At 38.8% G+C, this 23,410-nt stretch overlaps 1 protein-coding gene across 2 annotated transcripts; it reads left to right on the top strand.

Moving 5' to 3' along the window:
- The first annotated feature begins 222 nt into the window (after positions 1 to 222).
- dhx37 (DEAH (Asp-Glu-Ala-His) box polypeptide 37) lies at positions 223 to 23,266 on the top strand. 2 transcript variants are annotated; one of them, XM_061898907.1, is made up of 27 exons: positions 223 to 375; positions 495 to 603; positions 679 to 848; positions 932 to 1,044; positions 3,141 to 3,471; positions 5,496 to 5,644; positions 5,726 to 5,818; positions 5,888 to 5,984; positions 6,510 to 6,623; positions 6,718 to 6,934; positions 7,019 to 7,117; positions 7,186 to 7,259; positions 7,348 to 7,483; positions 7,567 to 7,643; positions 8,822 to 9,054; positions 9,126 to 9,237; positions 9,310 to 9,416; positions 10,884 to 11,072; positions 11,159 to 11,283; positions 14,011 to 14,127; positions 14,213 to 14,385; positions 14,445 to 14,559; positions 18,842 to 18,979; positions 19,044 to 19,138; positions 22,675 to 22,748; positions 22,820 to 22,917; positions 22,995 to 23,266. In XM_061898907.1, exons 2-27 carry the CDS (start codon positions 501 to 503, stop codon positions 23,069 to 23,071), a joined length of 3,426 nt encoding a protein of 1,141 aa, XP_061754891.1. In that variant the 5' UTR covers positions 223 to 375; positions 495 to 500; the 3' UTR covers positions 23,072 to 23,266. The 2 variants fall into 2 exon arrangements, with proteins under 2 accessions (XP_061754891.1, XP_061754901.1); XM_061898917.1 differs by having other exon boundaries at positions 225 to 375; positions 499 to 603.
- The last annotated feature ends 144 nt before the right edge of the window (positions 23,267 to 23,410 follow it).

The following is a 23,410-nucleotide window of genomic DNA, read 5'->3' on the forward strand; positions in this document are numbered from 1 at the left end:
TAGTGACATTCGTGAGTTTGCAAATTGCACGCCATTGGTATTGTGCTTACAACAGATACCATGCACATTTAATGTAGAAAATGTATTATTATTTTTAAATTTCATCCCATTGTAATGGAAAGCTTTGTTTTTAAAACATGAAACGAGAATAATTCATTTTTATAATGCATTAAAAAAAATACAATTTTAGAAACAAAAACACAAAATTCAACGTGGTTTTTATGAGCGGAACGAATGTTTGGGGAACAGTTCTACCACGGACACATTAAGTACAAGGACCCAGTTGTGTTTACACGTGAGGTTTCGCTCAAGCTTCTGTACAGAAAAGTGTGAAAAAAAATCTCAATGACATTATTTGGATACTGAAAATCAACGGTTTGTGATTTTAATAATAATTTTTGACGATAGTTGATGTTTAAATATGTTTTTTATTTGAATCGATTGTTACCAAAGTCTCTCGCCGCCTATTATTATTTACGGTTCCCCTTTCTCAGGTAGCGATGGGCAACCTGAGAAAGAAACACAACTGGAAAGGGAGACAGAAAGGCGACCCTAAACAAGCAGTAAATGTAGAAAAAAATGAAATCGCCATCGAAATACAAGGTGATTTAAAACGACGAGGTCGGCGCTCTTAGTGGAGCTTAGCAGCGGCTAATAAGTAGTGTTGTGCTTCCCCAGATGGAGTCAGACTGAAGGGTGTCGATGAGAGCAACGCCTTGGTGCTCCCAGCCAACAAAGCCAAAAAGAAGAAATGTTCAGTGCCTCCTGTTTCAAACAAGAAGCCTCTCACTAAGAAGCAGAGGAAGGAACTGGAGAAAGTTCTACAGAAGAAGCAGAAGAAAGCCCAGGTGATAAGCTCATAATGCTGCTGTACACAACCTCCAAGTGAATTATTATCTATTAAAGATTGACACCAATGTGTTCTGTTCAGAGGGCTGACATCCTGACCCGACTGGCGGAAGTGCAGGTTCCAGAATCTGAATTGAAGCTACTATACACAACATCCAAACTGGGTCTTGGGGACAAGATTTACCACACTAAACAGTATGTATAGGACAGTGTTTTTCAACCACTGTGCTGCGGCACAATAGTGTGCCGTGAGATACAGTCTGGTGGGAGATTATGTAATTTCACTTTTTTGGGTTCAAAATATGGGCTTCACGGTGGAAGAAGGGTTAGTGCGTCTGCCTCACAATACGAAGGTCCTGCAGTCCTGGGTTCTTTCTGTGTGGAGTTTGCATGTTCTCCCCGTGAATGCGTGGCTTCCTCCCACTTCCAAAGAGATGCACCCGGGGATAGTTTGATTGGCAACAGTAAATTGGCCCTAGTGTGTGAATGTGAGTGTGAATGTTGTCTGTCTATCTGTGTTGGCCCTGCGATGAGGTGGCGACTTGTCCAGGGTGTACTCCGCCTTACCGCCCGATTGTAGCTGAGATAGGCCCCAGCGCCCCCCGCGACCCAAAAGGGAATAAGCGGTAGAAAATGGATGGATGGATGGGTTCAAAATATTTTTTGCCAGCCAGTAATTATAATCTGCAAATGAGTGTCGGTGCTGTCTACAGCTCGGCAGCATAGCCATGTTTTACTTTTCCATATCAGTAGGTGGCAGCCGGTAGTTAATTGCTTTGTAGATGTCAGGAACACGTTGTGTGAGACTAAAAGGGTTTGTCGTTGTATCTAATATTCTTACTTCAAAAGAAAGCGATTAGAATTGTAAATTATGCGAATTATCATGACCATACCAATGCTCTGTCCATTCAATTAAAAACATTAAAACTGCACGATCTTGTTGACCTCAATACTACTATTGTGGGTTTCATAGCTCATAACCACATGCTGCCTGGGTGTCTACAAGTCAGATTTAAACCCAGAGAGAATCCCTCTGACCTCTGAGGTTCAGCTTTCTTTCAGAGAGCAAAAATAAGAACGAGTTTAAAAAGTATATGTGTTTCTGTTAGAGGAGTTCAACTGTGGAACAGATTGGATGATTCCTCAAATTTTCCAGTTCCATTCACACATTTAAAAAACACTTTAAGACCATTGTCTTGAAAAAATATATCACTCTTGAATCGACATTGTGATTAACGTTAATTAAAAACTAAACGTGGGATATAAATAATAATGGAAGTATAATTGTTTGTGTGTATAGTATATAATTGGTGCAAAGGTTTAATATGTGTGCAAGGATATTTCACATGCCTTTACTGTGTATATAATTGAACTATGTTCATGTTGTGTATAATGTGTATTCACAATATGTTGTGCAAAGGACATTTCAAAATTCTCGGCAGTTTATATTTATTTTGTACTTGACATTGCTTATAGGGTTAGGCGCAATAAGTTTTCAACTTCAGCCTAAACCCTATCGGTCTGCAACATTTTTTTTTTCTCATTTTCAATATATGTATGTACAACTGTTTGTTTGTTGACCGAAAAACAATAAACTTAAACTTGAACTTAAACCAAAAATAAATAAAAGGTGAGTGCCTTTAAGTAAAAGTATTTAAGATTAGGGAAGGCGATGCAGAACGAAACTAAAACCTAACTGGCTACAAAGTAAACAAAAAACAGAATGCTGGACGACAGCAAAGACTTACTGTGGAGCAAATACGGCATCCACAAAGTACATCCGAACATGACATGCCAATCAACAATGTCCCCACAAAGAATGATAGCAACTACTTAAAGAGTCTTGATTGCTCAAATAAAGCAGATGAGGGGAATATCGTTTAAAGAGGACATGAAACTAGTACAGGAAAACTCCTACAAAACAGGAAAAGCCACCAAAATAGGAGCGCAAGACAAGAACTAAACCACTACACACAGGAAAACAGCAAAAAATTCAAAATAAGTCAGGGCGTGATTTGACAGGTGGTGACAGTACACCTACTTTGAGACAAGAGCTATAGTGATGCATGCTTAGTTATGGTTTAATGTCATATCCAACAATTGCCACAACTTTTTACTGTCAACTGAGTTCATTTTTAATGATTGAGCTGGTGATGTGCCTCTGGATATTTTCAATGAAAACAATGTGCCTCGGCTCAAAAAAGATTAAAAAACACCGGTATATAAGATGAATAAACTACTTATTGACATTTTTGTCTGTGGCGAATCACTCTCTTGTTTCCATCTTTCAGGTCATCAGATGAAGTAAAAGATGAAGTTTCTGGCTCAAAGATCAGCAGTGTCAGTGGGGCCAACAGGAAGAGAAAATGGAAAGAAGAAGAAGAGGAGGCGGAAGAAGCAGAGAATAGTGAAGGCTCATCTGATGATGATGATGATGATGATGATGAAAATAAGGAGAAGGAAGATGATGCAGTGGACAAAACCGCAGAAGCAAGTGAGCGCAAGGAAATAAGCACTCTGAGTGAGGACTCCAAAGAGGAGGTCAAAGAAGCACAGAGTGAGAGGAAGCAGATGTTGCAGCCATCTGTCTTCATCCCAGTTGATCGATTACCGAAAGTACAGGTAAGAGAAAATGACACTTTACTTTATCTTCATTATTATTGTGCAAGATGTTAGGCCAGCTCTAGTTTTGCTGTTTTAATTAGGCAAATAGTAATCTGCATCATAATTGTACTACCCACAGGATTGCCATCCTCCATAAACCAGGAATATATAATAAAAATTATTTAAATTTGGCTGCTAATAGAGATTTTAATACTATCGGAATAATGCATGTTGATGACAGATGTTTTTCCGTAAATTTGACAGCAACAGCAACACACTGTAGCGTTCTTACTAGTGATGAGCATATCCTCGTCTCCATGGAGACAAATAGACTACGTTTCTCACATGTAACATTATCACTTGAGAATGAAGAATAGCTAAACATGCTATACTACATACAGTAGGAGGATGTGATAGTCATGCTAATTGCGAGAGGTGGGGGAAATGATCGATTTTTATGAGCATCGCATTAGCAATTTTAATATAGATAATCGAATCGATTAATAAACGTCAATAGCCGATTTATTTATTGAAAATAAAGTAATGCAGACGGTTCTAAAATTTGGCCGATTGCAGCGAACCACCTCACCAAGGGATCCGACCAACTCCTTTATTATCGGAAACTTATCCAATTTTTCACACAAGTGTATTAATTTAATAAATGTGGGATTAATTTGTTATTCCATTTTTTTTTTTTTTTTACAGTTGCAAGTGATGAATACTTATTTAGTGAAACGAAACAAAATTTAATACTGCGTTAATATAAATAAACTAAAGATGCATCAATAGTTGATATTTAATCGGATCGTAGCTCCTGAATCGTTATCGGAGCTACGAATTCCTAAGCTCGAGCTCTTGAATGTAAATAGGAGTGGGCGAATCGGTGTTTGGTCGATACTGAAGTGATTACATCGATATTTTAAAATACAAGTAACTGAAGAAAGGAAAACTTTAAGGGCACAATCGAAGAATTAATTTCGGAGCCAATATTAGTTTTTGCTTAGTTTTTCTTGCTTACTTTGTTTAGTTATTTTGAAGAATTGATTTTATTTTAATATTTAAAAGGGAATAAGGAAATCTTTGAAATATTAATTTATATTTTTACACCGCCATTTTGTGATTAGTCTGATTACCCAGTTGTGATCAAAATTTAATAATTTAATTATATTGAACATTTTAAGTATGAATATTGGTAGGACCAATACTGCCTTTGTAACTACTAGGTATTGGATCAATACCCACATTTGTAGTATCGCCCACAACTAAAGTTAAGTATCCAAACAACAAAAGAATAAGTGTTTTTTTACATTTTAATACAAGGGTAGGTAGAACCATGTTACAACAGAAAGTAACCAGGACCAGCTATTGATGATCGATTCGATAAAATAATACAACTAGAAATGATACAATATGTTATCGCATACGTCGCATACCAAATTGTTCGATTAACATTTAAATGCCTAATAATATATTGTGATATATATCGTATCGCAGGAGGTTGCAATATATATTTTTGGCAATGTCGTCCATCTCTACCAGGAAGTAAGCCCACTAACTGACAAACTAATGCACAAATTCACCGTGACTGGGGTCTGCTTTCTGCTGACTAACATTCTTATTTCTCATACTGCAATACAAGCTGTGTACTGACTGTATGGTAAACTTTACAGGAAGTAAGTTTAATTTTTTGGGATGGCGTGGCGCAGTGGAAGAGTGGCCGTGCGCATCCCGAGGGTCCCTAGTTCAATCCCCACCTAGTACCAACCTCGTCACGTCCGTTGTGTCCTGAGCAAGACACTTCACCCTTGCTCCTGATGGGTGCTGGTTAGCGCCTTGCATGGCAGCTCCCTCCATCAGTGTGTGTGAATGGGTAAATGTGGAAGTAGTGTCAAAGCGCTTTGATTACCTTGAAGGTAGAAAAGCGCTATACAAGTACAACCCTTTTATCATTCATTTATTTTTCAAATCTTTGATGAAGTGTGGGGAGTGTACACATGGTATCTTTGAAACTAAGTAACACATTTTGTGTCTGTGGCTTGTAGGAGGCTCGTTTGAAGCTGCCCATCTTGGCAGAGGAGCAGGTGATCATGGAGGCCGTAAACGAGAACCCCTGTGTCATCATCTGTGGAGAGACAGGAAGTGGAAAAACGACGCAAGTGCCTCAGTTTCTGTATGAAGCCGGCTACGGCAGGTTTGAACCCCTCTTTCTGTGTGTTGTGCACATACAAGCTTAGAAACCATTGTTGACGTGGGTGGTGTTTCCTCCCTCCAGTGACACAGGCATCATTGGTATCACTGAGCCAAGAAGAGTAGCAGCAATCAGTATGTCCCACAGAGTGGCAAAAGAGATGAACGTGTCCACACGGTAACACACATGCACTACTGCTAATATTATCTTTAATTTTATGACATTGTTTTTGTCTGGGTTGTTTAGAGTGGTGTCCTATCAGATCCGATATGAGGGGAATGTGACTGATGAAACCAAAATCAAGTTCATGACGGATGGTGTTCTTTTGAAGGAGATCCAGAAGGTAGAAGCGCTACAGAACTACAGTTCTTTAATTTAATTATTTACATTCTGTTAATGTCCAATTGTTTGCTTTTAGTTAAGTTTTTTTAAACTATATATTTTTTAGATTCAATCCCTTTTTCCATAGATCTGTTTTAAATTGGTAATTTGTTTTTATCCAATAATTATTTTTATGTAGAGATATTGAGAAAGTGCTTGAAAATTAGGATGTAGTGTTTTTATAGCAACAAACCACCTGTTATATTAAAAGTAAAAATCGGTTTGTACATGCAAACCAGTTTTATTTTCCTGTCACCCACACAAAAAAATCTACAAAATGCAGCCATGACACAGAGACTGGAAAAAGGATAATCATAAACGAGAACTTTAGTTTTGGCCTTAGTCCTTTGCATAGTCCTCTGTACATGTTTGTGTATAAAAAAGCTTTTAAGTGGTAGTATAGCTAGGAAATCCATCTGGTAAAAAATATATATTTAGATTAAAATATTGATTAAAGGGGGTTTATTATTTTTCTCTGTGTAACTAGGATTTCCTGCTGCAGCGTTACAGCGCTATCATCATAGACGAGGCCCACGAGCGAAGCGTGTACACAGACATTTTGATCGGACTGCTTTCTCGTATTGTTCCACTGAGAAACAAGGTAACAAGCAGCGGGTGTCTGTCTGTGTGTGACTTCTTCATTTCTTATGCTGCAGTAATGTTAACTTGCTGTTTTGTGTATCCTCTGTCTGCAGAAAGGTTTGCCCATGAAGCTGATGGTGATGTCAGCTACTCTGCGTGTGGAGGACTTCACCGACAACCAAAAGTTGTTTAAGATGCCCCCACCCACCATTAAAGTGGATGCACGCCAATTCCCTGTCACCATACACTTCAACAAACGCACCCCACTAGATGATTACACAGGAGAGGCCTTCCACAAGACCTGCAAAATTCACCGGATGCTGCCTTCAGGTGCTCAAACTTATTTTTACTGCTTCTTTACTGCTCCCCAGTGGTCAGTATTTGTGGACTCATTGTCATTTGACCATGCTTCAGGGGGTATCCTGGTGTTCCTTACTGGTCAGGCTGAGGTTCACAGCCTTTGTAGACGACTGAGAAAAGCTTTCCCGTTCAGGAAGGGCAACACAACCACTGGTAAGTGTGTTATACATTTGCACTTTAAAACAAGCAAGTTTTTGCCTGATTTTTGTTTTTCTGTCCAGGCCATGATGAAGAGGGGGCAGACCACTCAGAGGCAGTGAAGAAGTTCAAGAAGGCCAAACATAAGAAGACAATTGTATGTTTGACTGTTATGATGATCATTGAACTACCTGTACATTTAACCAGATTACATTGTGACAATGTTGTGGTCTCTCTGCTTACAGTCACTGCCTCGTATCGACTTGGACAACTACTCTGCCTTGCCTGTGGACGAAGGAGACGAGGACAGGGAAGCAGGCATTGCAGAGGACGAGGACGAAGGCTCTGACCTGGACATCGGAGATGATCCCGGCGACACAGGTGAGCCTTGGCACTAATTTCACAACAGTAGAGGGATGTGAAACCTATCAGCTAAAAAGTTATGTTGTGTTTTATTCTCGTAGAAGAGAAGGCTGACCCGTCCATCCCCATATACGTCCTCCCGCTCTATTCTCTTTTGGCTCCTGAACAGCAAGCCAAGGTAAACAAACAAACCAAACTGACCTGAAGATTATATGAGTCTATTTATACTTCTATCATAATTATATAAATAGAAGAAGTCTTTATTTAAGGCATACAGCCTCGTTTCCAAAAAATAGTACTAGAATGTAGTGATAGTACTATTAATTGTCCAAACATATGGCTTAAAACTTCCAGCAAATTAAAAAGTTAAGGCTTTTGCTCATTGTATAGATTTGTCCACTGTTCCTGGCGATGAAGTCACGTTATCGATTAGGAAAATTAATTTTTAGAAAATATGATTTGCCTGAGTGGCTTGGAAACACTGTGAGTAAGAAGCGGTAGAAAATGGATTAGAAAGGACAGATTTAAAAAAATACATATTTTTTTTTTTTACTTGGATATTTGTTACCTTGTATTTAGAAGAAATTTGGGATTTTGGTAAAATTTTGTTTTAGCTATTTATATTCTAGATCAAGGGTCCCCAAACTACGGCCCGCGGGCCGGATCTGGCCAGCCAGCGTTCATAATCCGGCCCGCGGGCCGTATTTTGGGAACCCCTGATCAAGAATATAAATAGCTAAAAGAAAATTTTACCAAAATCCCCAATTTCTTTCTTTTAAATACATGGTAACAAATATTACCAAGAGTCCTCAACTCTATCATAATAATAATAAGGCTGAATTTCCCCCAGGGATCAATAAAGTACATTCTATTCTATAAACTAAATTATGAAATTAGTGCCGTCAACTTTAATGCATTAATTGTGTGATTAATCACAAAAAATGCATTAACAGCTTAACCACGCAAATTATGTTAAGCGCTCTTTTATTTTAATCGCAATAATCACCGCTTTCCATCCCAGCTGATGGAGCTTGAGAGGTGCTGCTAAGACAAATGGGCAAAACTGCCCACAGCTAGGTGTGCCAAAGGTGCATAAATTCAGTATTGAGCAAAGGGCCTGAATACATTTGATATTTTAGTTTTTTTAATTGTTATACATTTGCATTCATTTCTACATTTGTTTTTTCTGTCAAGACTGGGTGCTGAGTGTTCAATAATGAGAAATAAAATGAACTTTTTTTATTTTATTAAATGGCTGCAATGAATACTTTTGGTACCACTGTATGTATGAGATAATTGTGTTTTTTACTTGTAATTATTTTACAAAATGTCTTAAAGTGTGTCATTCTCTCCCAGGTGTTCAGACCTCCTCCTCCTGGCACTCGTCTTTGTGTGGTCGCCACCAATGTTGCTGAGACCTCGCTGACAATCCCTGGCATCAAATATGTGGTTGACTGCGGGCGGGTGAAGAAACGTTTCTATGACCGTGTGACAGGCGTGTCCTCGTTTAAGGTGACTTGGACCTCGCAGGCCTCAGCCAATCAGAGGGCGGGTAGAGCTGGGCGAACGGAGCCGGGACACTGTTACAGGTACGAGTTATTGTTGTGTCTGCTTGAGGAGAATATGTTTCTTAATGAGAGTTATGTAAATCCTTCTGCAGGTTGTACTCGTCTGCGGTGTTTTGCGACTTCAGTCCATTTTCTGAAGCAGAGATCACTCGCAGGCCTGTAGACGATCTTGTCCTCCAGATGAAAGATCTCAACATAGAAAAGGTCCCTTCTTAGATCATCGGCTGACTTATGTTAAAACATTTTTTATAATAATAGTATTTCTTATGGTTGCAGGTGGTCAATTTTCCTTTTCCCACTCCTCCTCCTATTGAAGCTCTTGTTGCAGCGGAACAGTTGCTTGTCTCCTTAGGAGCACTCAAACAGCCGCCTCGCATTGGAAGGTGACTATCTTTTTCCACTCCCGCCGTTATATTAGAAATATTTCAGTCAGTTAAAAGATTAAATTGCCTATATGTATATTTATTGGTTATACTATACTGGATAGCAGTATTTAAACGCCTACTGAAACCCACTACTACCCACCACGCAGTCTGATAGTTTTTTTATCAATGATGAAATTTTAACATTGCAACACATGCCAATACGGCCTTTTTAGTTTACTAAATTGCAATTTTAAATTTCCCGGGATTTTCTTCTTGAAAATGTCGCGTAATGATGACGTGTACGCGTGACGTCACGGGCTGTGAGGAAATATGAGCGCTGCTCACACACACAGCTAAAAGTCGTCTGCTTTAACGGCATAATTACACAGTATTTTGGAGATCTGTGTTGCTGAATCTTTTGCAATTTGTTCAATTAATATTGAAGAAGTCAAAGTAGAAAGATAGAGTTGGGAAGCTTTAGCCTTTGGCCACACAAACACACGGTGATTCCTTGTTTAAAATTCCCGGAGGTGAAACTTTACTATGGATCAGAGCGGTCAAGCGAACATGGATCCCGACCGAATGTCAACCAGCAGGTTTCGGTGAGAAAATTGTGGTAAAAAGTCGCTTCTTACCGGAGATCAGCTGAGCTTGCGCCGTCCATATGTCTTCCCTGAGACACTGGCGTCAAGACACCCATGGACATACACCTTTGACTATCAGGTACTGTTAAACTCACTAAAACACTAGCAACACAATAGAAATATAAGGGATTTCCCAAAATTATCATAGTAAATGTGTCTAAAAACATCTGAATCCGTCCCAATTAAATCGCGTTTTTTTTTTTTTTTTTTTTTCTTTCATCCTCGCTCAAATTAATGGGGAAATTGTGTTTTTCTCGATCCGAATAGCTCTTTTTGTGTGAGGCTCCTATTAAAAACAATGTGAGGATGTGAGGAGCCATCAACGAGTGACGTCATCATCTGCAACTTCCGGTAAAGGCAGGGCTTTTCTGTTAGTAACCAAAAGTTGCGAACTTTATTGTCGATGTTCCCTACTAAATCCTTTCAGCAAAAATATGGCAATATTGCAAAATGATCAAGTATGACACATAGAATGGACCTGCTATCCCTGTTTAAATAAGAAAATCTCATTTCAGTAGGCCTTTAACATGTCAGATGTAAACATGTAAATTGGTGTGTTGTTTTAGAATAGAATAGAAAGTACTTTATTGATCCCTGGGGGAAATTCAGCACCACAGTTCGCTCACAATAGACAATAATAATAATAATAGATAATATAATATATATCATATACTATATACAGGTATATAATGTATGAATAGTTTTAAATTGCTGTATAGTCCCCTCTGTTTTCAACATACTCGATTATCCCCTAATGCTAAAAAACATCTTTATTGATGGATGTCATCAGCCGTATTTATTGATTACTTTTTTTTTTTTAAAGCTATCTGTCTTCTTCCAGGGTAAAAGAGATGGAGCAGGCCAGGCTGAGCTCGCCTATTACGCCGCTGGGCAGAGCCATGGCCTCTTTCCCTGTCGCACCACGCTACGCTAAGATGCTGGCGCTCGGCAAGCAGCAGGAGTGCTTGCCCTACGTCATCGCCTTGGTCGCTGCTATGACAGTCAGGGAGCTTTTCGAAGACCTCGATAGGTGAGAATGCATTCGGTTTGAAATATACAGTGGCTACAGTAGATGGCAAAAATAGATATAGTATGATTATTATTATTCTTGTTCAGACCTGCAGGTAGTGAAGATGAGAACTCCAAGCTCTCCCAACGTCGTGCTCGTCTGGCCCAAATGAGGAGGTTGTGGGCAGGGCAAGGCGCGTCACTCTTGCTTGGGGACCTCATGGTCATGTTAGGTAAGTTTGTTTTTTTGGGGTGGCATCCACTGCATGCATAAGTCTGGGTACTGGGGTTGTGTGATAACGATTATAAATCAGGATTTGCTAACCTTTTTGACCTCGGGAACCAACTTTTCCAGTACAGAGGCACCTGGGGCCCATTTAAATGTTAATAATGAAATAGTAATCTTACTCGTAATTTTAATCGTATTCAATAATTATATCTAACCTACAGTACGAACACTTTAACAGGCTACACCTTTTCAAATGATATGGAACCATGTGCCTCCCTGCTTGGCACTCAGCATCAAGGGTTGGAATTGGGGGTTGAATCACCAAATGATACCCGAGCGCGGCCACCGCTGCTGCTTACGCTACCCTCACATCCCAGGGCGTGAACATGGGGATGGGTCAAATGCAGAGAATAATTTCATCACACCTAGTGTGTGTGTGACCATCTTTGGGACTTTAAATTTAACTTCAATCACAAATATTATTATCAAGGCTTAGGTCATAAAAAAAACATGTACTTACCAACATGCAGTGCTGAAATAAATACACTCTAAATAAATTAATAATAAATAATAATATATGATTTCTTAAATAAACTGTCAATAAAATGTATGTGCAACTGAAAATATAGCTTACCACTTCTGTCATAATTTTTGGGCTTCAGGAACTTCTCTATGACTTTAGCTCCATACTTCTTCTCTTTGATTTCGTCATTACTGCCACAGGTGCTGGAAAAGTGTTTTACAACTGTGTACCGCTGCGGCCCATACTGAAAAAGAGATATTTTTTGGCGGCCCTCTGTAGGGCGGACACGGCCCAACAATGGTTAAGAAATACTGATAAAAATGATATAAATTTGGCCGACAATAGAGCTTTTTATACTATTGTTATATCGTGATAATACATGTTGATGACACATTCAAGCAGTGTCCCACAAATTTGACAGCGACAAGCGAACATTTACGTTCTCAACACAACGTAGCATTCTTGCGAGTGGCTATTGTCACTTCACAGTACAAAGACACTTATATGTCAGCAATCCAAATAAGCTACTTTTCTTACAAGAATCAAACCTGGAGGACAAGGAATAGCTTATGTTACACTACACACTGTAGAAAGATAATGCTAACTGCAAGGGAGAGCTCTTGAATGTAAACAAAGTGGACAGATTGATACAAATATTGACCGTACCGAGACAAAGTAAAGTATCAGTATGCAGTAAGGTCGATACTACAGTGCTTACACCGATATTGTTGGGAATCAAAAAATATTTTGTTGTGTTTGTTATAGTTTAGAAACTCAGGAAATAAGTCCCCGGATATAGGAGGGCTTTAAGTGCAAAAACCAAAGGATTTACTGTAAATCAATGCCAATAGTAAGAACTAGTTAAACATTCCTAAAAAAATCTACAAATGTCCTATTATTGGTTTGATAATGTTACACAGCCCTGTGTTAAGGTCTGATTATAATTGTGATTAAAAATGTTGTCATTCAATGATCTTGAAAATCTGAAGTATCAGTAAGCATTGATATAAAAAATACTGCCCCTGTAACTACTTAATATTGGATTGATACCCAAACGTGTGGTATATCCTAAAACCAATGTTAAGAATTGAAACAGCAGCTGAATAAGGCATTGTTACATTTCAACAGTGATGTAGATAAAACCACGTTACAACTGAAATTACCAACTATTAACACAATATTAAAAATTATATTATTACTTGATTTGAGAAAACATTTGTAACCCCTTTTTCTTGGTTATTTTATCATTTACATACTAAACCAGGGGTGCCCACACTTTTTCTGAAGACGAGCTACTTTTCAATTGACCAAGTCGAAGGAATCTAATTTATTCATATACCGGTATATAATTTATTTTTAATTATTTATGAAAGAGACATTTTTGTTAACACGTTGAAGGTGTTTAATGATAACACCAGCATGTTTAACACATATAGATTCCTTTGTTTCATGAAGACAAGAATATAAGTTGGTGACATGTATTACCTGATTCTGATGACTTGCATTGATTGGAATCAGACTGTAGTGCTGATAACGTCCACATTTTCGAATGGAGGAGAAAAAAAGTCCTCCTTTCTGTCCAATACCACATGAAAGTGGTTCGTTTTTGGCATCTTATTTGTCCAGCTTCTATACTCGTTTTTATACATTTTGCAAGAAATGTATTAGCGGCAAACTCCGTAGCTTGCTATCTTGTGCATGCTAGCTTTCTGAGACTCTTATTTTGTTAGCGCAGGCAGGATGAAGCAGGGCTTTTATTGTGAAGACAGCAACTGTACAGTCTGTCTTTAGGGTTTTGACAGCAGGTACGGCGCGAGAGTCTGTTGAAATAAAAAGTGTTTCTCGCCCTCCTCTCGGTCATACTGTATGTTTTCTTAATAATGATCTCGCAGCAGCCAGCGTCATCTCAGAAAACCCTCGGGTGCCATGAATGTCAATCAAGTGACGAAAGTGACGTCGTAGTAAAGATTGATGATCACTAATTTTTAGTTTTATTTTTTCAATGCTTGGTTTGCGATCGACTGGCAGACCCTCCACAATCGACCGGTAGCTCGCGATCGACGTAATGGCCACCCCTGTACTAAACAATATGTCGTGACATACTGTATGTCGTTATCCCAGGAGGCTGCAATATACAGTGTATTGTAATACAGAACTTAGACCATATTGCCCATACCTACTGGTTATAGTCTGCATGTCTCACTGCAGGTGCTGTCGGTGCGTGTGAATTCACCGGCTGCACGCCCAAATTCTGCGAAGACAACGGGCTGAGATACAAAGCCATGGTGGAGATCAGGCGGCTCAGAAGTCAACTTACTAATGCAGGTAGTTAATATGAAAGGTGCCTAAATGGAAAGATGTGACCAACTGTGTTAAAAGCACACATCATCACATAATATTTTTTTCCCAGTGAACGCTGTGTGCCCAGAGCTGGGCATGTTTGTCAACCCCAAGATGAGTCCGCCTTCAGAGCACCAGGTGGTCTGCTTGCGACAGATCACTTTAGCAGGACTCGGGGACCATCTGGCAAGAAGAGTGCAGGCGGAGGAATTGTTAGATCCAAAATGGAAAAACGCTTACAAGGTGAGCGCCTTGTGTGTGTTTTGGTTCCACACCGCTTTACATTTTCCCTCCATCCCCAGACGCCGCTTATTGACGACCCGGTGTTCATTCACCCGACGTCGCCACTTTTCAAAACACTTCCTGAGTTTGTCGTCTACCAAGAAATCTTGGAGACTACCAAGATGTACATGAGAGGTTAGTCTGCATAAGTACAAAGTTGTACTGTATTTTATGTTCTTTTTTTTTTTTACATACAGTACAGCACTGTGCAAATGTGTTAGGTCTGGGGTCTGCAAACCGCGGCACTGGAGCCAGTCGTTATAAAAATGGCAATAGATTACGAAAACATTTTTTTTTGTTTTGATATGGTTTCTGTTGGAAAACAAACATGACACAAACCTTCCTAATTGTTAGAAAGCCAACTGTTTATACTAAACATGCTTCACTGTTGAGAGTATTTGGCGAGCGCGTTTTGTCCGACTAATTTTGGACTTTACGTAGTTTGTTTACATGTACAACCTGCACCAACGCAGCCAAAGAAAGACATGTTTTATTTCACTCCTTCTTTATAAATAATAATAAATGGGTTGTACTTGTATAGCGCTTTTCTACCCTCAAGGTACTCAAAGCGCTTTGACACTACTTCCACATTCACCCACACATTCACACACTGATGGAGGGAGCTGCCATGCAAGGCGCTCACCAGCACCCATCAGGAGCAAGGGTGAAGTGTCTTGTTCAAGGACACAACGGACGTGACGAAGTTGGTACTATGTGGGGATTGAACCAGGGACCCTCTGGTTGCGCACGGCCACTCTCCCACTGCGCCTCATTATGTCTACCAAACCTTGTATGCTTTGCATGAATGCACAAAGGTGAGCTTTGTAAATGTTATTGACTTGTTGGCGTGCTAATCAGGCATACGTATTTGGCCAACGCATAACTGCAAGCTAATCGATGCTAACGTGCTATTTAGGCGTGCATCATTATGCCTCGTTTGTAGGTGTATTTGAGATCATTTAATTTCCTTTACTCATGTCCTTTGTGTATTTTATTTATATTTGTATCTCTCATGACACATTATTTACATGTAATATTGGCTCCATTTCTGATAGTTGTTTATGCTATAGACCAGTGGTTCTCAAATGGGGGTACGCGTACCACCCTGGGGGTAGTTGAAGGTATGCCAAGGGGTACGTGAGATTTTTTAGAAATATTCTAAAAATAGCAACAATTCAAAAATCTTTTATAAATATATTTATTTAATTATACTTCAACAAAATATGAATGTATTTTGTGAAGAAGTGTTTAGAATTAAGTTCATGAATCCAGATGGATCTCTATTACAATCCCCAAAGAGGGCACTATAAGTTGATGATTAGTTCTATGTGTAGAAATATTTATTCATAATTGAATCACTTTTTGTTTCTTTTTCAACAAGTTTTTAGTTATTTTTATATCTTTTTTCCAAATAGTTCAAGAAAGACCACTACAAATGAGCAATATTTTGCACTGTTACACAATTTAATAAATCAGAAACTGATGACATAGTGCTGTATTTTACTTCTTTATTTCTTTTTTTCAAGAAAAATGCTTTGATCTGATTAGGGGGTACTTGAATTAAAAAAATGTTCACAGGGGTACATCACTGAAAAAAGGTTGAGAACCACTGCTATAGACCAGTAATGAATGACCAACCACCGGTCCAGGGACTGGTACCGGTCCATGACGCATTTCCTACCGGTCCGCACAGAAACATTAATTAATTTATAAATTACCACATTTTCTTTGACTTAACCTTTACCTGTTCGACTAATCACACTATAAGTTTGTTAATAGATGTACTTTACAGCTCCTTTATATTACAAGTTCAGGGTTATAGTGAGGGGATTTGTCATGCTCATTTTTTGCTGTTTTTACCTGCCACATGTGGAAAGACGGTCCGTAAAGATAATGCATACATTAAACCTGTCCCTGATGGAAAACAGGTCGGGAACCCCTGCTATAGACCACACCAAACGTTACCCAGCTTGCAAAGATTTTAAAAAATCCATTAGAAGGTGAAAGCCTGCCGTTTCCTTTAACTTGGCCACTCTAAGTCTGTAATTTCAAGGAGTTATCTCACCCTCAGTTTTAATAATGTGTTCCAATGTTGTAAAAATGTGTAGAATAAATATTACCTTCCAACACGTCTGTCAACAAAGACTTGCGTCAACCTGTGACACATTCGTTATGATATTAGGCTGTTATAGCTAATATAGACACATCATGTTTTGCCTTCATTATAAGACTTATATAAGGCTTTTATTTGTTTGTGACTCCAGACAGACTATCTTTGTATTTTGGGTCCAATACGGCTCTTCAAACATTTTCCTTTGCCGACCCCCTCTGTTGGGCCTTTGTCTAGTGCGGTACTGATTAATGCGAAGGGCTCCCAGTTTGATACACACTTAAATAAATTGCCAGAAATAGCCAATTCGCTCAATTTACCTTTAATAAATAAATCTATATCATATATATATATATATGTATGTACGTATGTATAAAAAATGGGTATTTCTGTTTGTCATTCCGTCGTACATTTTTTTTCTTTTTACGGAAGGTTTTTTGTTTTTTAGAATTTTGATGACATGTTTTAAATAGGTTCAAATCCAATCTGCACTTTGATAGAATATATAACAAATTGGACGAAGCTATATTTCTAACAAAGACAAATAATTTTTTCTTCTAGATGTTCCAGAACAAAAAATTTTAAAGAAATTCAAAAGACTTTGAAATAAGATTTAAATTTGATTCAGAAGATTTTTTAGATTTTCCAGAATATTTTTATTTTATTTTAATCATAATAAGTTTGAAGAAATATTTCACGAAATACTCTTCGTCGAAAAAACAGAAGCTAAAATGAGGAATTAAATTAAAATGTATTTATTATTCTTTACAATGAAAAAAATTTATTTACTTGAACATTGATTTAAATTGTCAGGAAAAAAGAGGAAGGAATTTAAAAGATAAAAAGGTATATGTGTTTAAAAATCCTAAAATCATTTTTAAGGTTGTATTTTTTCTCTAAAATTTGTCTTTCTGAAAGTTATAAGAAGCAAAGTAAAAAAATTAATTAATTTATTCAAACAAGTGAAGACTAAGTCTTTAAAATATTTTCTTGGATTTTCAAATTCTATTTAAGTTTTGTCTCTCTTGAAATTAAAAATATCGAGCAAAGCGAGACCGGCTTGCTAATAAATAAATACAATTTAAAAAAGTAGAGACATCTTACTGGTAAGTGCTGCTATTTCAGCTATTTTTAGAATAGGCCAGCGGGCTACTCATCTGGTCCTTACAGGCTACCTGGTGGCCGGGGGCATCGCATTGGTGACCCCTGGTCTAGTGTATTATTTTACATGGACAACAAACTGCAAAACAATGTAAGTATATGTTGTAGGCCTCTCTAAAATATTGATGGAATGGAATGGTCCCCGTTAGTATTTAGCAGCTATACATTATTTTGTGTTTACCTTTTATATTTCCCCATATAAACTGTTGATCTGGCCTAGGTTGGTTTCCTTTGTTTCAATACAGCTTCATGTGTATGACTATACTGTTTTCATTTTGACATAGTGGAATACCACATTGGGCCTAAAATCACGCTAAAACCTCAAATCTGAGTAGGGGGAAGAATGTTTTACTGTAAAAATGTCTCGTGTAAGGAGCCCTTATTACTAAAAAGGTGAATATCGGGTGTATGATTTAAAATTGTACAGTATGTACACATTTAGTCCACAACAAAGAGTGTTAAATTCCCAAAAATGTGTTTTTGTCCAACTCTAAAAAGCTGAAAATACTGTAAAACAGTTGGAAACGTTGGCTTTCTTTCCCCTTCTACCTCAGCAACCAAACAGCCTCTAATACTTTGATTAATGAAGGGGGCGGTATAGCTCGGTTGGTAGAGTGGCCGTGCCAGCAACTTTAGGGTTGCAGGTTCGATCGCCGCTTCCGCCATCCTAGTCACTGCCGTTGTGTCCTTGGGCGAGACACTTTACCCACCTGCTCTCAGTGCCACCCACACTGGTTTTAAATGTAAAAATTAGATATTGGGTTTCACTATGTAAAGCACTTTGAGTCACTAGAGAAAAAAAGCGCTATATAAATATAATTCACTTCACTTAATTCACTTCATTTTTTTTTGCTAATAAGAAAGTGGTGTCATCTTTTAGTGCCGACTTTACTTTCAGAGTGCTGCCTTCCTGCACCAAAAGCGCATATAAAGGAGCAATAAACATGATTTCCAAAGTAATGGGGAACATTAACAATCATAAATCTGATTTTACATGTCTACACTATATAAAGACTAGTATGCAGTTTAAAGTCATGCTATGGCACCCTTTATGGTGCACCTGTGTAGACCACTGATTCGACGTTGTGGGCTCTTGAGTGTTTGTTAGTGTAATAATCAACGTCTGTGCTTTCCTGTTCCTGTCAGGTGTGTCCGCGGTGGAAGCCGAGTGGGTCCCCCAGCTCCTGCCTCAGTACTGCCATTTCAGCTCTCCTCAGGAGACACCACCACCGTGGTTTTGTTCCTCCACAGGCACCATTCGATGTCTCCGCTCAAGCACCTTTTGTATGTTGCTTAACTTTTTCCCTCATTTCAAGTAAATTTAACTCCCGTGTCTTTTGTTTTGTAGTCCGAGTGGCCTGGCAGCTGCCTGCTGTGGAGATGGAATATCCAGACGGTCTGGAGCGATACAAACTGTTTGCTCAGTTTCTTCTTGAGGGACAGGTACTACAGGATGGATCGCATTTACACGGTTGTAGTAACATTTTTTAGAACATTTTATTACAATAGCTCTTCTAAATTCACCCCGGATTTTTTTCTTACAGTACTTAAAAATCTATGGTTAAATATTGTTTAATCACTACATGTTCGTTGTATTTTGTCCTTTCTGAAGAGTCTGGCTACAATCTGTAAAAAAAATATGAATCTGGATTTTTTTCCATTAATTTAACTGTTTTTATTATTACACACACACACAGCCTTTAAAAATCCCTATAATTTTTATTGCTGAAAAAAGTATTTCTATTATTGCCCAGGGTCTGAATCTTTATAGCAAAGTTCATCCCAAATAAAATCCAGGTTGCATATATTCAATGCGTAAATTGAATGCTATATAATGCATTTACTGTACTGTCATTGCAATACATACAACTCTACAATAACGCTTACATTGCTGTCATAAATGTAATTGTTTGGTTATTTATAACAGTGGTTCTCAAATGGAGGTACACGTACCCCTGGGGGTACTTGAAGGTATGCCAAGGGGTACGTGAGATTTTTTTTTTAAATATTCTAAAAATAGCAACAATTCAAAAATCCTTTATAAATATATTTATTGAATAATACTTCAACAAAATATAAATGTTAGTTCATAAACTGTGAAAAGAAATGCAACAATGCAATATTCAGTGTTGACAGCTAGATATTATGAGGACATGTTCCATAAATATTGATGTTAAAGATTTTTTTTTTGAGAAGAAATGTTTAGAATTAAGTTCATGAATCCAGATGGATCTCTATTACAATCCCCAAAGAGGGCACTTTAAGTTGATGATTACTTCTACGTGTAGAAATCTTTATTTATAATTAAATCACTTGTTTATTTTTCAACAAGTTTTTAGTTATTTTTATATCTTTTTGTCCAAATAGTTCAAGAAAGACCACTACAAATGAGCAATATTTTGCACTGTTATACAATTTAATAAATCAGAAACTGATGACATAGTGCGTTTTTTTCGATTAGGCGGTACTTGAATTTAAAAAATGTTCACAGGGGGTACATCACTGAAAAAAGGTTGAGAACCACTGATTTATAATAATATTAATTTATATGTTGCTGTTTGTATGTGCCCTGCGATTGGCTGGCGACCAGTCTAGGGAATACCACGCCTCTCGCCCAAAGTCACTTGGCATAGGCTCCATCTTCAGGCATGTGAGCACCCATTGAGGAAAAAAAAGTGGAAAACTGGCAACAAAATAGGAAAATTTATATCGGCACAAAGTGCTGCCATGCAATCCCCAAATACAATTTGAAAAATCAAGACTAAATTTCCTGCAATTGGGTGGATTTCCACACTTTATTTTACCTTTAGATTTTTTCTCATCTACCAACCTCTTTTGGCTGTCGTTTTGATGTTTGCATGTCTCATGTAACTTTCCACAGTTTTTTTTGTAGATATTTTTAATTATTAAAATGTAATGTAGGGCAGCACGTTGAACAAGGGTTAGTGCGTCTGCCTCACAATACGAAGGTCCTGAGTAGTCCTGGGTTCAATCCCGGGCTCGGGATCTTTCTGTGTGGAGTTTGCATGTTCTTTCCGTGACTGTGTGGGTTCCCTCCGGGTACTCCGGCTTCCTCCCACCTCCAAAGAAATGCACCTGGGGATAGGTTGTTTGGCAACACTAAAGGGTCCCTAGTGTGTGAATGTTGTCTGTCTATCTGTGATTGGCCCTGCGATGAGTTAGCGACTTGTCCAGGGTGTACACCGCCTTCCACCCGATTGTAGCTGAGATAGGCACCAGCGCCCCCCGCGACCCCAAAGCGGGAATAAGCGGTAGAAAATGGATGGATGGGAAAATGTAATGTAACATTTTTATTACATGCAGAGAACTCAAAAGTTGACCGTTTTGGACGGCGAAGCTCGGGTGGTTGAGCGGCCATCCCAGCAACTTCAGGGTTCCTGGTTCGATCCCATCTTGCACCATCCTAAAGTGTCTTGCCCCACTTCACCCTTGCTCCTGATGGGTCGCGGTTAGGGCCTTGCATGGCAGCTCCCGCCATCAGTGTGTGAATTTGGAAATAGTGTCAAATCGCTTTGAGTGTCTTGAAGGTAGAAAAGCGCAATATAAGTATAACCCATTTACCATTTGGCAAAGCTATCTTATAGCCACGCCCCCTTGGTAATATACTATATGTCTGGTATTGTGACATAGGTTTACATCCGTGACATCGAAAGATATACCTTCTTCAATGGTTCAGAACTAACAGTGTCCGGATTGTAATCATCCAAATAATATTAACAGCAAAGTAGAAAGCCGTCAACGTTGTGGCTTGCAGAGTGAACGCAGACGACAACAAGTAAGCTAGCTGGATGATGCCAAGCATGCTAACTAGCGAGCTTGTTTCGACACCCCTGATCGTCTCCTGTCTTGCAATTCAGTGTGGCATTTAGGCAAGAAGAACAGCTAGCATCTGCTGCGAGCATTAAAACAAATTTTGTTTAGAGTCAGTTTTTTTTATATTTCATTGAAAAACCGCAGAAGAGATATTTGGATGTGAAAAATAAATGTTGAAAACAAAGATTTCAATGTCTTTTAAGACATTTCACATGCCTCCATCTTATTCATGATCCTAATGAGCGGTAAAGAAATTAAATGGATGGATATTCAATTAGGGGTTAGTGCATGTGCCTCACAATACGAAGGTCCTGAGTAGTCCTGAGTTCAATCTTTCTGTGTGGAGTTTTCATCTTTCTCTCCATGACTGCATGGGTTTCCTCCAGGTCCTCCGGCTTCCTCTCGCCTCCAAAGACATGCACCTGGGGATAGGTTGATTGGCAACACTAAATTGGCCCTAATGTGTGAATGTGAGTGTAAATGTTGTCTGTCTATCTGTGTTGGCCCTGTGATGAGGGGGTGACTTGTCCAGAGTCTAACATGATACTGTGAAAGTTCAATCCATAAAGGATCCAACGCAGCCGTGAGAGTCCAGTCCAAAGCGGATCCAACACAGCAGCGAGAGTCCCGTTTACAGCGGAGCCAGCAGGAAACCATTCCAAGCGGAGGCTTATTAACTACTATATATATATATATATATATATAACTACTATATATATATATATATATATATATATATAACTACTTATATGAATAATTGAATATCCATCCATTCATCCATTTTCTGCTGAAGTCTCGCTCGACATCCATTGCTTTCGTCCTCTCCAAGGTTCTCATAGTCATCATTGTCACCGACGTCCCACTGGGTGTGAGTTTTCCTTGCCCTTATGTGGGCCTACCGAAGATGTCGTAGTGGTTTGTGTTGTGGTTTGTGCAGCCCTTTGAGACACTAGTGATTTAGGGCTATATAAGTAAACATTGATTGATGATTGATATGGATGGATAATAGTTACTTGTATGTACTTTTTCTCTATGTACCCAGAAAAAAGTGTGAAGTCCCTATTTTCGTTGATTTTATATGTAATAAATATTCAAGTATTGGTGGAGGTCTGGCCTCTCAGTGTTCATGTTTGTCCGGTGTGCAGGTGTGTCCCAAACTGAAGGCCCACAGGAGTCATCTGCTGTCCAATCCCTCCATCATGATGAAAATGTGGTCTAAGTAGGTCAACGCCCTCACTTACAATTTCTCAAAAGAAAGAAAACGAGCGACTTGTCATTCTTCTTCGACAGGCTTCAGCCCAGGACGGAAGCCATGCTTGGGGCTCTCGTGTCGCAGAGAGTCGACTGCAGAGACGCCCTGCTCTCCCTGTGGAAGACTGAAGATAAATGTGCGTATTTGTTGACTCTGCCAAAACTTGTCTGCTTTTTAAGTTTTCACCTAACCTTTATATTTATACTCGCACAGTTCTGCTGTCTCCTTACTGCCAGTGGCTACCCGAGGCAATGCATGAGGACATTGCCAAGAGTTGGCCTCCGCTATGAAAAGCTGGCCTGGAAAAATGAAGTCTGCAGAAGACCAGAATGACCATTTTCACTACTCTGTATTTTTGTACATGCATCTTGTGGTAAAAATACCTGTTAGGACTCAGATAATTAATTGTGCTCCAGTCAACCATGTTCGTTTGATTTAGTCTTCATAAGACTCATTAAAATATTAAACTTGGGGTGTGAATGTAAGTATGAATGTTGTCTGTCTTGTGTTGGCCCTGCGATGAGGTGGCGTCTTGTCCAGGGTGTACGCTGCCTTCCGCCCGATTGTAGTTTAGATAGGCGCCCGCGACCCCAAAAGGGAAAAAGCGGTAGAAAATGGATGGATGGATG

Source organism: Nerophis ophidion, linkage group LG01 (assembly GCF_033978795.1).
Source record: "Nerophis ophidion isolate RoL-2023_Sa linkage group LG01, RoL_Noph_v1.0, whole genome shotgun sequence".
NCBI classification, from domain to species: Eukaryota; Metazoa; Chordata; class Actinopteri; order Syngnathiformes; family Syngnathidae; genus Nerophis; species Nerophis ophidion.

Coding starts and splice junctions, on each gene's coding strand:
- dhx37 (XM_061898907.1), top strand. CDS start 501: ATGGGCAACCTGAGAAAGAAACACAACTGGAAAGGGAGACAGAAAGGC. Junction 7,484..7,566: donor AGATGATCCCGGCGACACAG/GTGAGCCTTGGC, acceptor TTATTCTCGTAG/AAGAGAAGGCTGACCCGTCC. Junction 22,749..22,819: donor ATGATGAAAATGTGGTCTAA/GTAGGTCAACGC, acceptor CTTCTTCGACAG/GCTTCAGCCCAGGACGGAAG.